Source organism: Camelus ferus, chromosome 5 (assembly GCF_009834535.1).
Source record: "Camelus ferus isolate YT-003-E chromosome 5, BCGSAC_Cfer_1.0, whole genome shotgun sequence".
NCBI lineage: Eukaryota > Metazoa > Chordata > Mammalia > Artiodactyla > Camelidae > Camelus > Camelus ferus.
This window is the reverse complement of record NC_045700.1, coordinates 41,486,588-41,503,183: the sequence shown is the minus strand read 5'-3', so window position 1 is coordinate 41,503,183 and position 16,596 is coordinate 41,486,588. Positions and strand designations below refer to the sequence as shown.

The 16,596-nt window shown below is 37.2% G+C and overlaps 1 protein-coding gene and 1 pseudogene across 3 annotated transcripts in view; both read left to right on the top strand.

Annotated features, from left to right (window-relative positions):
• The window catches only part of LOC102511552, a 36,363-nt pseudogene extending 23,001 nt beyond the window's left edge, over positions 1 to 13,362 (top strand).
• SCN7A (sodium voltage-gated channel alpha subunit 7) overlaps positions 13,035 to 16,596 on the top strand; it is a 70,837-nt gene continuing 67,275 nt past the window's right edge. The window contains exon 1 of one of the 3 annotated variants that reach the window (XM_032479615.1): positions 13,035 to 13,535. In XM_032479615.1, coding sequence (XP_032335506.1) covers positions 13,505 to 13,535 — 31 coding nt within the window. In that variant the 5' untranslated portion in view covers positions 13,035 to 13,504. Of the gene's footprint in view, positions 13,536 to 13,681; positions 13,767 to 16,596 lie in introns of those variants that run through there. The other 2 variants (XM_032479614.1, XM_032479616.1) reach the window with 2 other exon arrangements.

The following is a 16,596-nucleotide window of genomic DNA, read 5'->3' as shown; positions in this document are numbered from 1 at the left end:
AGAAGGGGCAAAAGGGAAGCTAAATGAATTTGCATCACTGAAAATGTACATCAATGTATTATTAATGAGGGAAAGAGAAGAGGAAAGGAGCAAAGGAAGAAGGAGAATGAGGTAAAGAGAGCAAATAGAGACTGAAATTTACATTTTAGACAGGAATTATTTCAGATATACCAATTAAATCAACTCAAACATGCAAAGTATAATTATTAATCTCACCAAAATTTCAGCTGAAATGAAAATAAATCTTTCTGAACCAAATTTTGCACAATACAGTATCTCTAAAAAGAAAAGGCTTAAATGAAACAATGGAAATGTACTGTAGAGGGAGGTAGACCATGTAGCAGTTAAGGTTTAATTTGACCACCAGGGGGCAGTAGGGCATTGTCTTATTTAAAATATAATGTGTATAAGGGTAAAACTTAATTTGAAGCATTTTTAATCATTCACATTTATTCAATGCCCACTGTGTGCAGACCCTTGAAAAATATGTTGAAGAAATTCCCTAAGAAATAATGTGCACAGTTCATAGGCATTTAAAGTGGAATAATTACTGGATCCAGCATTTAGTAGTTCTGTTACCTCATTTAAGTCAGTGGTTCCTAATTCAGTTAAAATTGAAATAGCTAATATTTATGATATTTATGTCCCTTACAACAGCAATCTATAATTTCTTTTTTTAATTGAGATATAATTGACAGATAACATTGTATTAGTTTCAGATATACAACAGTGATTCAATACATGTATATATTGTAAAATGTTCACAACAAATCTAGTTAATATCCATCATTCATACAGTTACAAATTATTTTTCTTAATAAAAACTTTTCAGATCTACTGTCTTAGCAACTAAACTATAATTTCTTAAATGGCATTTTACTCCCTTTATGCAAATGCTATCTGAATAAATGCCAATACCTGAGTGCTAATTCTCTTCTCTAGTCTTCAAACTGCTTCAAATCATAAAAAGGAAACTCTTTGCAGTTTTTGTTTTCAGAAAATCATGATTGTTTAAATGTGACAGAGCACAATAAAAATTTTAGAGCTGAAAGTATAATCATTGATATGAGCTATTCTGACATTTTTATTTTTGCAAATGAAGCAACTGAAAAGAAAAATGTCTTCTCAAAGATCGTGTTCGTTTCTAACGCTATTCTGTCCAGTATGGTAGCCACTAGCCGCACATCACTATTTGAATTTAAATCAATTACAAGACCATAAAAATTTGCATTACAGTTTCTCAATTTCACTAGCTATACTTCAAATACTCAATAGCTACATGTGGCTAATGACTACTGTATTAGACAGATATGGAACATTTTCATCACTGCAGAGAGTTCTTTTGGATAGCTCTGGTCTAGAGAAAGAGCTGGAATAAAACCAGGTCTCTTGAGATGATGTGTCAGAGAAATCGAACTAGAAAAGTGTGGCATCAGCAAACACAAAGAAAAAGATAGTTTCAAGAAGGAAATAATAATACAATAGAGGTATTAGGCAGATGGAAAATGAAAAGAGTCCATTGATTCTGACATTTAGCAAATCTTTTTTCATAAAATTATTCAGTGCCTGCTCACTTTCCAATATCCCAACATAACATCATAATTTTCCAGAGAGGGTAAACAATTGTTAACAAAATGAAATTACTGAATTATGACATGGTAATACATAATGTCAGTTAATCAACATTGAAACATGTCCAGTTTTAATTTTTGTGGTGTAAGTTTTGCAAAATACTTGTGAAAATATAAACTGAAGGAAAGATAAACAAATATGGCAATTTATAGAGACCAAAACCACAACCTGTGTGCCCTTTGCAAGGTATTTTATTCACATAAAATGCTCTTCTTAGTGACCCTGGCAAGAGCATTTCAGTGGGAGAGAAAAAGCCTAAAGCCAAATTCCAGAGTAGAATGAAAGAATGAATGGGGAGGAAGCAACAACATCAGGTATAAGCTGTTCTTTTAAGGTGGCGGAGAAAAGAAAGAATGGTAGCCTTCAGAAGACCAGGAGTTTGTTTCACTGCACTGTCTACTGTAAGATTAATAAATGGACTTTAGACTGGTTCATGAATCTTATGAAACTAAGTGCAAAACTTTCTAGTTTTGTGCATTTGTGCCTTTTCCTGTAGCATGTCTATAGGTTAGTCTAACAAAAGAATTTGAAGATAAAGGGAGAAAATTGATTGAGCAAGGTCCCAGAGGAGGAAGATAAGAAAAGAAATCAGAAAGAGAGGGGCGAAGTAAATCTTAGGAAAGAGTTAAAAAGCCTGAGTCTGGGTCATCATAGGGAAGAAAGGCTGTATATGCAGAGAAAAGCAGTCATGAATAATCAAACTGAGACTCCTGCAAAACTGTTTACAGAGCTTTAAATTTCTTCTTGGTTTCACCCAGTACTTCTCCAAATATTTTTGCCAAATATGGCCTCTACATAGAAAAATGTTTCTGTTAAGCAATATATTATATTTTGTGGAAACTATCTAAAAACACTAATTATAAATTAATTTATCAGCAAATACTAATTAAGCATTTACTACAAGCTGATTACACTTAGTACTATGTTTTACTATTCTTACATGTGTTTACTTGTATCAAGACCAGAACTATGCAAAGAAAGACCCAGTGCAGTATAATTTTAATAATTTTGTACATTTTCTACTCATCATGCATAATTTATTTTCTGCCTTTCTCTGGTGTGTCCAAAATCCTCATTATACTTTATATTAAGTAGTCATATTTCCTAGGAAGCCTGTCTAATTACAATGTGGTACTATTTCCTTTAACCTCTTTATATTTATTTTACTGTAAAGTAGATGTTTGGAAATTGTGTTGTTTTTCTGTTATTGTTCTGATTGTTCCTTAATAATCTGTAATAAAAAGTCTAATAACAATAAAATATAATATTTATTAGGTAATTATTATAAGTCAATGAGACTTATATACATTGCATCATTTAATCATCCCAATGACTTTAGACATTAGTACATTATTATTATCTTGTTTTATAGGTAACATGTACAACAATTCTTCAATCTCCAAAGTTTATACTGAAGCTCAGTGGTAAGAATAATATATTCACTGATTCCTGAGAAAAAGATGTAAGTTAAACAAATAGTGACACAGGTAATATCTTAATTACAATAAGTAATATGAAAGCCCATAGCTGGGGTAATTAACTTGGTTTGGTAGGAGGCAGCAAAGGGTTTCCTAAGGATTTTTAAAATGAAGGATAAACAGTTGAAGGGAAAATAAAGCAAGAGGCAAAATGGCTTGGCATACTGTTGGAGAAGAAGCTGACTCAGAAAGAAACAATAGTTAATTCTTTTTTGTATAGTGTGGTAAAGGAAAAAAAACCCCTGATTTCTCTGCCATTTACAGACATTTCAGAATGCTGGGTTTAGATGACATAGCTGTTGACCTTAGCTGATGTTTGTTGTGCATCAGAAGAGATGGTGTTGGCAAAACAGACCCCTCCTGTACTATCGGTTCACTCAGGATTTGTTCCCTCCATCAGCTGTAATGTTGGGAGTATGGGGGGTGGGGGTCCTGAAGGACAAGTACATTCTGTTTCTGGAATAGATGCAATTACTTCTGGGGGAGAGTTGCTAGCAGAGGGGTTATGACTTGAAGAAAAAGGCACAACTTAAGAGTTGTGAGTTTAAGTTTTATTCAGGGACCTTAGTGAAGACTATAGCCCGCAAGAGAGCTGCTCAGTAGCTCTAAGGAAATTGCTTCCAAGACGTAGGGGAAAAGCCAGTTGGTATGTGGATCTTGGCTGGGGAATACATGCAGTCAAGCATACATCGTGGTAAAAGATTACTGTTAGTCACAAAGAACAGGTATCTCAAGTTAATCATTTTAGTGTTTTCCAGTTTATAGAAAGAGGCAAGAATCTGGGTTCATTTAAACTCTTCCTGAGATATACATTTAATTATCTATGAGAAGCATGTTTATCCAAAGCACAGAGGGCCTCATCCTGTTTTAATCCTGAACTCCTCTTGGGGTGCACTGTTAGTCAGAGACAGTGGCTAACAACTAAATCCTTACAGAACTGGGTGGTTAGCAACACTCTGTTTTCCTTTGTTTACAAGGGGTCACAAGATGGAGTTTGTAGGCAGGCTTCCTTGAATGTGGGAGTGGAGTTTGGACATATGTGGCTATAAATGCAATATTCACTTATAAGAGAAGAGTGCTTTTAAGATTTGGTGGCTTTGTGGAAATTCCTCTCATTTCTGGTGAGGTGAAAAGATGGGGATGCCATCTCTTTGAAGCGTCATCTCTTAAAAATTATTTTGTGAAATCCTCACTTCAAATCTGTTTTTTCTTCTGTGGGGTGAAGAGATAAAGCAGCCCTCAGGGGGAGAGGTGGGATGTTGTTTACATCTTCATGCTGGTGTGGTAAGTTCCTGGGAAGTCATGTATTAACTTTATTTTCAATTAATTTTATGTTTTACTAAAGTAAAAAACATAGGCTAAGAAGTTAAATAGTCCTAAAAGGCATATATCAAACCCTCTCATCTTCTTGACTTTAGGCAGGCAACCCTTTGAGTCATTTTAGCTCTTCTATCTTTAATCTTCTACCAAATTTACAAATAATTTGTGGATACTGCTCTTTTTTGATTCATCAATTTTAGATACTATCTATCACATTTCTACTATGGAAATTAGCATTTTTCCTTTCTTTCACCCCTACCCATGCCAACGTTGCTGTATAACACAGATTAAACCCACAATGTTGCTTTTATAATTCTGCTAGATCAAGGAGAGTACCATAATCATATTTTCTTACATATATGTGTTTTTGTCTTTTCTAGGGCTAACATTTAAATAACTTTTAAACTTTCTTATTTTTTAAACTTTTGACTAAGTAGTCTCACACTCTTTAACATTTCTCTAAAATACCACCTGCACCTCCACCTTCAGCCTGGACTGGGTGCCCTCGGGGCCTGCAATGCCTCCCTCATCCTGTCACATTCATTCTCTTCATGAGGAAATGCTTCTTTGCATTTTGAAACCCTGTTTATTAGATCCCAAGAACATTTTTTATATTGTTCCCTCCTTGGTTAAGTCACATTTTTCAGTAACTTCTTAAGTAAGAATGCACAGATAGAAAAGAACATGGAAAATAAAGTTTTGAGAACTCTTGTGTTTGAAAATTATTTGTATCCTTCTCTTACATTGACTGATGGTTTAGCTGTGTGTAAAATACTAGATTGGTAATAATTTTTTTCTAGATATTTGAACTTACTACCCCGTTGCCTTTGGATCCCAATGCAGCAACTAATAAATACTATATCATTTATAGCCAAATCCTTTATTGTTGTGGTTTTAATCTACAGTTTTTATTAGAATGTCACTAATTTTCCCACCAATGTCATATGTCTGGATCAGGATCCTATCTAAAATTCCTCATTATATGTACTTGTCATGCCTCCTTGGTTTCTGTAATTTATGACAGTCCTTTGGTCTTTCTTTGCCTTTAATGACTTTGACATCTTTGAAGAGTATGAGCCAGTTACTTTGTAGACTCTCACTCCATTTGAGTTTGCCATGTGTGTTCTCCAGATTAAATTGAGTTTATGATAATTTGGGAAAATTACTGCATGTCTTATTATTGGTGATGTTAATTTTGATCATTCCATTATGTTGGCCTCTTGTCAGGATACTCCACTATAAAGTTGCTATTTTTTCCCTTGTAATTGAAGCCTATTTTGTGACTAGATTCTTTGAAACTATAGAATATCCTGTTTCTCATTATACTTCCATCTTCATAATACTTTATTTCTTTACAGCAGTTTTAGATTTACAAAAAAAATTTTTGAGAAGATAATACAGAGAGTCCCATATACCATCCCCCAACACACACACAGTTTCCCCTACTATTTACATCTTATATTAGTGTGGTACATTTGTTAACAATTAATGAACAAATATTGATACATAATTATTAAGTAAAGCCATAGTTAATTCAAATTTCTTTAGTTTTTAAACCAATGTCCTTTGTTCTGTTCCAGGATCCCATCCAGCTTACCATATTTACATATGGTTATCATATCCTTAGGCTCCTTTTGGATATGACAGTTTCTTAGACTTTTCCTTGTTTTGATGCCCTTAACAGTTTTTAGGAAAACTAGTCAGGTATATTGTAGGTTGTTGCTCTATCAGAATTTGTCTGATGTTTTTCCCCTAGTCTGGGGATATACGTTTTGGGAGGAAGATCACGGAGGTAAAGTGCTGTTTTCATCAGGTCATTTCAAGAGCACATACTATCAACGTGATTTATGACTGTTGATGTTGACCTTGATCATCTGGCTGAGGTAGGTTTCCGCACTGCAAAGTTACTCTTTTTCCCATACTGTACCCTTTGGAAGGAAGTATCTATGTATAACCCACACTTAAGAGGTGAGGAGTTATGCTCCCTCTCCTTTAGTGTGGAGAATCTACATAAATTATTCAGAATTCTTCTGCATGGGAGATTTGTCTCTTCTCCCACATTTATTAATTTATTCAATCATTTATTTATATCAGTATGGACTCATGGATATTTTATACTTTGGGTTATAATTCAACTCTGCTTTATTTCTTTTGTTGCTCGAATCGTTCCAGCTTTGGACATTAGTAGCTCTTTCAGTTGGCTCCCACGTCCCCTTTGTTTTGACATACCCCCATTAATGTGAAGTTTTCTTGAGCACTTTCTTACTTTCTGGTGCTGCAATGCTCCAGACTCATCTTATATAATTCCTGCCCAGTCCTAGAATCAGCCATCTCATAGGAATTCTGGTTGATTTTATTGGAGAATTTTTTTGGAGAATAATATTGGGGCAATGGGTATATAACTCATTTTTTTTTTTTTTTGGTCTGGGGCCTTTAAAATCTTATCTATATTTTAAAATTCTCATATTTCATTATGATTTTCTTTGTTCAGGAAATTTTTTATTTAAACTGATTGGGCCCTCTGTGGGCCTATTTACTTGGGAGACACGGGTTCTTCAATTCTGAGAAATTTTCTTGTATTTGATTTGATAATTTACTCTCACTTGTTCTATTCTCTCTTTCTGGATTTCCTGCCAGTTGAAGGTTGAAACTTTGGAATGTACTCTCTGATTTTATGTTTAAAATCCTGTTGTCTATGTCTTTGTACATTCTTGGTGATTTCCACAATTTTATTATTCAAATACTTCCATCATTATCTTCCTCCTCCTCATCATAATGTTTCGTAGATTAAGATTCCAAGAACTCTTTCATATACTGTTCCTTTAAAATAGGACATTCTATCCTTGGTCCTTGGGTATGTTGATATTATTTCTTGCATTAATTATATTTTCTTGGAATTTTCTTCTGGGCCTTGCTCTGACTCTACCTCCACAGAGTTACTCTGTTCAATACATTTGGTTCAGTTCCTCTCTGCTATGCTGAAGCCATTTCTCAAATGTCCAGTAATTCTCATTTAGTGATCACTAAGTAACCAGTTGGATATGTTTGAAGGTTGGGGAAGTAAATCTTGTGGACTACAAGATTTTATTCTAGAATGATCCAGCAATCAGTTAAATTTTTTGTTGAAGACATGAAAATATCAGTATCAATGAGTCTATCCCATGGGATAAGTCAGATTTTCCCAGAGGAAGATCCTAGAATCTCCCTGCTGAAATGTAAAATGTGACTCAGAATTCTGAGTGCTGATTAAGGAGAGAGTCTCATCATTTAGAATGCAAACTTGTATTCGGGTTATTCTTTTCAGTCCAGCACCTCTCTTTATTCTCCTCTGTGTTACATATTTCAGATTTCAATTCTCTACAATCCAAATTTTTCACAATCCTCCTACCATGAGTTGAGGAATAAGGCAGTTAGCAGGGTGAGCTAGAGTTGGACCTCTGGTGGCCTACAGATTTTCAAACAACTTCCTATTTTCAGCAGCCAAACTTGCCTATTTGCAAGATAATCAGGTCGCTTTAATTTCTTAGATCTTCTAGCTTTCTGCAGAGATGATTAGCTTGAGTCTCATCAATATCACTCTTAATAGGCAAGAAACCTAATGTGTTTGAGGAAACAAACTAGAATCTAATATTGTCATTGTTCAGTTGGTTGTTCTTCAATCAGAATTTCTTGCCTGATAATTCTAATTTAGGTGGGGAGAGGTGTTTGTTGATACATTTAGTTGTGATTCTGTAAGTTCTTAAATCTTTAGTAGTCACACAATTTTTTCTAATTTGCTGTGTAGTGAGGGCATCCAGTCTAGTTAGAATGTGGCAGAAGTTACTAGTCATCTCCCAATATTTATTCTTACTTTTCTCTACCTTAGTAGAAACCTCAACTTTGGCTCCCTGAATAGACATCAGAATGAACATGACATTCCTCAGTCTTCCTTGCAGATAGTTGTGTCTATAGAGTTAAGTCCTGGCCAATGTGATATGAACTCAAGAATGTATAAAATAAAACTTCTGATTGTAACCTTTAGTGAAATGGGCATAAATTCCATTTTCTCTATTCCTTTTTCCTACTTTCTGGAATACAAATGTGTATGTGAGCCATCCTGATCATGCAAACAAGTATAATAATATAGTAGAGATAGATCAACAAAATTGAAAGAACCTTGATTCAGTGATATTTTGTAGCCTTGAACTGCTAATACTTGGATTATTAGGTTTGAGAGAAATACATTTCTGTCATATTTAAGTCACAGTTATTTTAAGTTTGTGTTACAGCAGTCAAATCTGATTTTTATATATGATGTTCACATACTCAACTATTTCACATACGAGCACATAAATTATAATGGAATATCCAGATAAATGGCACAGAAACTGCGATTTTTTAACTATCTTTGTTTTCTATTTTATTATTTTTCTTGAAAATATTCTGGACTTCTGCCAAGACTGGTTAGAAATTACTTGATAGAACTGCAAAATGGAATGCATTGTGATCAAAAACATTTTGAACACAAACTCCAGTGTGTCTGTGATTTGTCTAATCTGGTTCTTAGTACCATAGCAAATTATGAAGTAAACAGAGGCACAAAATGATCCACCTTAGACTATGTGAGTGTCTTTTCCAAATTAAATGTTTGACATATTTTTCTCTGCTAATTTCTAATGTTTAATTTGGCTTTTTACTGATATTCTTTATTGACTATGCCTATCTTTGCGAGATTTTTAGAAAGAATCAAACTGGGGCATTGTGTTCAAATGCATATATCCCAGAGGATCTGAGAAACTGGAACCAATTTAGAAATTTATCGACTGAAAATTAGATCTCTAAAAGGATTTTTTTTTTCTACTTTTTTGTAAAGAACCCCAATTGACTGTTACCATCTATGGTCTGTTCTTTCATTTCTGAGAATCCTTGAGAATCAAGACATTTATTTTGTTCCTCTGCAGCTATTACACCTTTTTACAGTTTTATTGTTCAAATTCTTGTAGTTCTGGAAATTGAGACAGAACTGAAGACTGTGGCAAGGTTTTCTTGGAACAGTCCTAAGGAATTCAAACATATAAATAGTCAAAATCAGAGGTAGAATACTATACAAATAAAATTAATGATCAGGAACTGATTCTGGCTTTGCAACTCTGTCTTGATGCAGGTAAGTGAGGATAATAAAAAAAACTGACAAGAAAGTATTATAGATGGAATGTTTGTGTCCCCCTCCAAAGAAATTCATATGTTGATGTGATGTATTAGGAGACAGGGTCTTTGGGAAGTGATTAGGGTTAGTTGGTGGATCCCTGGTGATGGATTTAGTTCCTTTATAAGAATCACTAGAGAGCATTTCTCCTGTCTCAGCTCTTCACCAAGTGTGGATACATGGAGAAACCTGCAGTCGGCCACCCAGAAGATGGCTTTCACCAGAATCTGAGTGTGCCGGCACCCTGATCTCAGACTCCTAGCCTCCAAAATCGTAAGAAATTATTTTCTGTTATTTATAAATTACCAAGTTTGTGATATTTTGTTATTGCAGCCCTGACTGAGACAAAAAGGATCATAGCTATTTGTCTGTGATATTACACGACATGTGAAAGTTAACTAGCATTTGCTAAAAATATATAAAATCTTAAGAATCATAAAGTTCGAGTGATTCATCGATGTGTTTCTACAATATGGTTATTTTATACTCATCCTTAAAAATATCTAGGCTTGGATTTTTACAGCAATCCCAAACCAATGCCTCTCCCTTACTAGACTAGAATAAGTGTAGAGAAGGTTTTTGTTTGTTTGTTTTTCTGTTTGTTTTGTTTTCAATGATGAGTGCTTTATCTCTCTGAGTGCCCTGGCATTCCCCATAGACAAAACTGGGCTTTTCTTATTTTTACCACTTCTTTTCAGTCATGTCTGTGCTTTGTGTCAAGAGTCTGCAGCCAGGGGAAATTTTCACACCTGTATATTACAGACACATTAAAGTATATAAGTTATCAGAGAGTAAGCAGAATGAAAGCACATCAACAAACAATTTTCATATTCTTCATATTACATGTGCCCTATGATCTATTTCTGTGGTGAATCACCACATTCTTCTAAGAAGCACACAGTGCACTGTGGGTACACTTGGTGTTCATTCCTTTAACAAGTTTACTGGGTACCCACTACTTTACCACCTCTGTTCTAAACACTATCTTAGGGAATAAACAAGCCCCCTTTGTCATGCAGCATGCATTCTGGTGGGACTAGACCAAAAATAAATAAGCAACTGATATTTAACATGTCAGATAAATATTATAGAAAAAAAGGCAGTTGCTGTCTATGACAAGGTTCAAAGTGTGAGTGCAGGAATTAATAGCTGATGTAAAGTGGAGAAAAATCATCTATTAGGGAGGAAATTAGAAGCTAGGCTATTGGAAGTGTCATCCAAATGGTTGTTGGCATCCAAATGGATAAGAAAGTTGTTAAGAGTAATATTAATAAAGTCCAGATGGAAGGGAAGACAATCAAACACAAAATAAATCCTTCGTAAATAAGAATATTTATAAAGTCAAAAGATGAATGCTGGTCCAGAAGAAGAAAAGGATGACACAGCTAGCAGACATACCTTCAAAGAAAGAGTTTTGATTTCTTTGTATTTGGGGAGAATTGTTTAAAGTTTTATCAAAAGTGGTTGTGGTGATGCAGAGTGAGAATCAAAACACCTGGCCCATTTACACTCCAGACACGGACATTTTTGAAGTTAGAATAAACAGCCTCCACGATCAGGACACAAGGGAAATAATTCCCCCAGGGGCTCATCTGGTTCAACTGTAGTGTGATAGAAGAGGTTTCTCTTGATGAGGTAGGGCATGCAGTCTAACACTTCAGTCTTCTGAATATGTATACCTAGGAGACACAGCTTAGAGCATAAGATTATAAGGTTCTTAAGGCAGAAGTGTGGAAAACAAACAGCAACTGACCCCTCCCACCAACACACTTCCCCCTGCCAAGCAACCCAAACGGGTCTCATCAGCTTAGTATTGGGAGCATAATCATTGCCCAAATTTGTCAAGTTAACTTAGTAATATTATCTAATAGTAGGGACAAAATATTTGCTCCAGAAAAACAACAGCAAAAAATGGTTGTCCAACTAAGAAGATAAATCCTTGGTTTCCATTCTGTTTGCCTCTTGTTCTATTATTGGTCTGCACAACATCTTGGGGTGAGTTTCCTGTTACAGCTGCACACTATACAAAGCAGTACTTCTCTTTGTGTCAGAGTTCTTGCTTGAGCTTTAAAATATTTGATGTTTTTATGTTTAAGTTTATATTATGATATTTACATTATGTTTGAATGTACAGAAGGAGTCATAGACCTTTACTGGATGTGAAGAGATGCATAAGTTGGATTGCTCCAAGAAAAGTTCTGTGCACTAGAAAATGCACTTGTATTGTCAAAGTGTGGGGAAGAGAAGCTGGTAGTTCGCACATTGTCTATTGAAAATAAATCAAATGGAAGTTTGACTCTACAAAATAATGATTATTAAGTTTTAGGTGTGATAATTGTATTGGGTTATGTTTCTTAGAAGTCCTTAAACATTCAGAGATATATGTTGATGTATTTTTGGATAAGATGATATGCTATCTGGACTACCTTTAAATTAGTCCAAGGTGAAAGGGTCAGTATAGATAAAACAAAATTGGCTACATGTTGACAAGAGTTGAGGCTGAGTGATGAGTACACAGGAGTTTATTACACTTCTTTTGTATTTTTGCGTATATTTAAAATCTTTATAACAAATGTATAATTTAAACAAAGTACATGTAACAAGGCCTTTTCTGTGAATCATGAAACATGCTGTTTCTCACATGGTTTGCACAGAACTGATGTTAAGTTAGCTTCCCTTTACTCTTCTATCCAATGTCTTGGAACATAAAATTTGAGCCTGTTGTAAATATACATGAGGTCCTTTCCCTTTTCCTCATTTTTATTATCTTTCCAAAGTGTGTTTGTAGGGTTTTTTTTTTTTTTAAGGAAACTACACCATTTTTGAACAAGGTTGGGTTATAAAATGAATGTTCTATGATGTAGCAAAATTTTCCAAACTCCCTTTGGGAAAGAAGCTCCAACACTTCCCTTCTTCACCCCCAAACTACACTATTGTGCCCTAGTTTTCCAAGATATGCATAATTGTTCCTCTGTCCTTGGGTCTCAATTCACCAGAGTGGGAAAGAAATCTAGATTGAGAAGGTTTTAGGAGTTCCAACCCACTCTTTCCTGAACAGCTGCACACCTACACATACCTACACACACCCACACACACTTACACACCCACACCCCCCCACACACCCACACCCCCCCTACAACAATGTCCAGAGTTGAGTGATGCAGGCTGACAATTGTCCCTGACAGGCTCCACGGGGGTAGCTAGGCAAGGAGAGAGAGCCCGTACCCGAGGTAAAGCCTTGAGTTTGCTAGCTTCCTCTCGTCTTCTCTCCCTCCTGTTCCCCCATTCACGTCTCTTCCCCCACCCCCATTTGCATCCCTGCTCTAGTATTCTCCATTCCTTCTTGCCCTCCAGCCCTCTCCAGCTCCCCGCCCCGCCACATCCCGCTCCTCTCGCCCCGCCCTTCCCTGGCAGCTGGTGGAGGAGACACCGCAGCTGCTGCTGTTCCAGCCGCAGCAGCCGCTGCTGCTGGTCTCTGTCAGCATCACCCCGCCCACTCCCGGTCTGGAGGCTGAAGTCTTGCACAGGCCTGGGGATGAGGGCGGGGGAGAGGGTGGCGTGGCTTGGAGAGAGCAGGGAGGAGTGGGAAGGACACAAAAACAGTTTCGAGGCGGCGGACGCGGCTCAACTGCGCATCTGGGCAGGAGGGGTCCTTGGGTCAGCGACTGGGCAGCCGCCCCAGAGACTCTTTCTAGCCAGCAATTCAGTGGGGCCCGTTTACTGCTGAGCTATCCGTGGCCTGAGTAGCATCAGCTGGTGAGGGCAGACGCCAGCCTAGCAACACCTCCTAAGCAACCAGAGCTCAGGAAACCAGAGGGATCCTGGAAGAAGGAGAAGCCCAGGAGGACAAAGGGGCTCCAAAGAGCCCAGATTCTCAGGTTTCCCTTAGATGCTGGTGGAGACCCGTCACATGGTAGCAAGTAAGTGCCTTTTTCTTGCTGAGTGCCCAGTCCCAGGACGGTGATAGCCGCCATCTGCTGCCAGCCTTTCCCACCCACCTCACCTGCCCCACCCCTTACACACCCCTGGGTCCCCAGCAGGAGATTAAGATTCTGGACTCAAATTAAGAGAGCTACTTCAAGAGCAGCAGTGGTCCGTGGATGTTTGCTCTGCACTGTATGTATGTGTGGTCAGTTTTCTCATCCGACCAGGTAAGCTTCTGAAACCAAGATGATCTCTTAGTGTAAAATTTCTAGAAACCTTGTATGGCAGTGACTTTTAGGTTACATGACACAATGATAGAACAGAAGGAATAAAAGCTTACGCAGGATGGAGTATACTTCTTTTAAGAAGTATTATCTCTTACTCCAAGTAACTTAGTGATTTTGAGATTGGTGCTATTTATGTAAGAATCAACAGTATAAGATTAGAGGCGCAGATGTGATGGGAAATACCATGCCCAGTTTTAACGGCTGGGCATTTTGGTATTGTTTGGATCAACAGGTTTTTTTTTTTTCATTGTTTAGCTTTGTAATATGCATACCTTCTGAAGGTTTTCTTTTAGAAGTGACGATGTGGTCATTGTGACTCTGGTTATATATTGCTTTCAATACGTAAGATAACAGTCTAAGGAGGAGAAATGATGAATACATGAGGAATGACACACTGATGGGCTCCTTTCATTAATGGAAATGATGGAGTCAAGTTTGGATGTTGGCTAGAAAAATCTCTCGAAATGCGGAGCAGTTTGGACGGTGCTTTTTGTGGATATTTTTCTTCCTGGCTATCATTCAGGAAAGTAGTTTATAGCAAAATAGAAGGAAGCTGGGCCCTGTCATAAAGAGTTCTGAGCACCATACCTGCTATGACCAGCCCTAATTAGTTTCTATAATCCAGCCTCTAGTTTTACACATAAAGAAGATAAGGCTCATGGGGAATAATTTGATGAGGTTACCTGGCTAATTAGTGATGTACTGGAAGTCCAGTGAAGAAGACTTTGAATTTAAAATGATAAAACTTGATTTCCATTTTTGTGTAATTGAAATTATTTAACTTTTGATTAAGCTTTATTTTTCTTATTTGTAAATGACGCATCAAAAATTTACATATCCTAATAAGGACGAAACAACAGAGATTACACGAAGGGTTTTGTGAAGGGTAATAACATGTGTAACTGTTGCTTGTATAAGAAATTGTTCTGTTTTTTTATCCACTTCACTCTTTAGCTCTCATGTAAAGTCCAGTTCAATGTAAGAGTAAAAGGGGCTTTGACAGGCCTCACTAGAATGCTCTAGAGGAAGTGATATTCAAAACCAGGTCATGATCTTTTGCCACCGGTACAGTTTAAAGTATATTCTAACCTGTGAACCTCCAGCCTCAAAAAATGTGTATGCTTTGACTGACAATTCATATTTAAACTCTTTTGAATATTCTCAAAATATGCTTTAACATCTTTCTCTTTTTAGTTTTAAATTTTGTTTTAGGTATGTGGTCTTCCTTTGCATGAAACAATCAGGTATATTGAATATTGCTGAATTTATTTGATCCACTAATTAAGATAGGAGAAATCAAAGTCTGGCATAAATGTGCTACTGTTGACTACTGGGATTTATTAAAATTCTGCCATCAGAGGAGAGGTACTATGAGCTCCTTTTTTTTTTTTTTTTTAAACCATCAATGGGTTTAAAACAAAAAGAAAAAACCCTGAAACTGGATGTAGGTTCAGGAAAAAGGACCAACAGATTCCAGATAGCATGGACAGATCCCTGGACCTAATGTGTGTCAGTTTCCACTGGAGAGGGGGACGCAGAGCTAAGCATCTATGAATCAGGAATTCTGTCTCATAGCCTCCTGTGGGAGAGGCTCTGAGGGGGCAGTTGATATACACTCCCACGACTTTTGCCCAGGTAGGATGAATACAGACCTAAAGCACACTGGAAATGGAAACAACAGTACTTTGTTCAATTCTCTACTTAGAGAAGAAGTATCCTAACATGCCCCCGCCCTAGATCTCATTACTCAGGCTCTGCAACGCAACTGGGGTCCTCAGAGCTGACCCGCAGCCATATGTCTACCACCAGAGACTCTTGAAAACTTGTGGTGGGGAAATTTGCATAAAATGGACATTCTTGATTCCTGGGAGTCTGGTCCTATTATTTCCTCTCACCTGTATCACGATTGGTCTATTACGAGAGGACATCTGTAAACTATGCCCAACTTGACTAGCTATCAGCAATGGACAGTCACCCACCATTGTATGACACTAACTTGTACGGACAGATCTCATTCTTCCCTGAGCTGTCCCCTTCCCTGCTAGTAGTGTGAGCTAATCAAGGCCATGCAGGCAAGGTCTCACCTCTGCAACACTGAAAAAGGGAAGCTTTAAGACAAGAGTTTTCGTCTGAGGGCTTCTAGGGATGTTTTTCAGCTGATGTGTATCTTTTCACCCAGCTGGGATCATGATTTCTATGCTCATTCATTGCTATTTATAAGCCAGTTTTATTCTAGTTGCACTCCAAGCTAATGGGGGAACCCCCATTTATCTGGCAAACAGATATCCCTGCTGTATACACAGCATTTCTGACTGGATTGACTCAGCTGGTTGCTGACTGAGGAGAACCAGCCCTGTGGAGAGTTTTGGTTGTGGTGGCAGCCAGGTGCTGGACTGACTGTACCAGAATCAAACAGGAGGCTGACAAAAATGCTGAAGCCAGGGCCCTGCCCAGGGAAATTCCGATTTTAAAAGTCTGAAATTAGGCCAGAGCACTTGGTTTTAACCTAGAACATCAAAAGATGCTGATTTGGGGGCCATGGTCCCCGGTTGAATATATGATATTGAGTGGAATATTCCTTCCCTTCTGCTTTAAATTCCAGAGTGAGGTTCCACATTCATGAACCTCTCATTCTCTAAGTTCTCCCAGAGGCTGCATGGTCTTAGCACCTTGCAGGCTATAACTTTGGCTCTGGTCTGTATCTGGTCTCACCCTTAAATGTTTCCAGGCTCCTCTCTAGTTGCTCTCTAACTTGAGAAGAGGTCGCTGT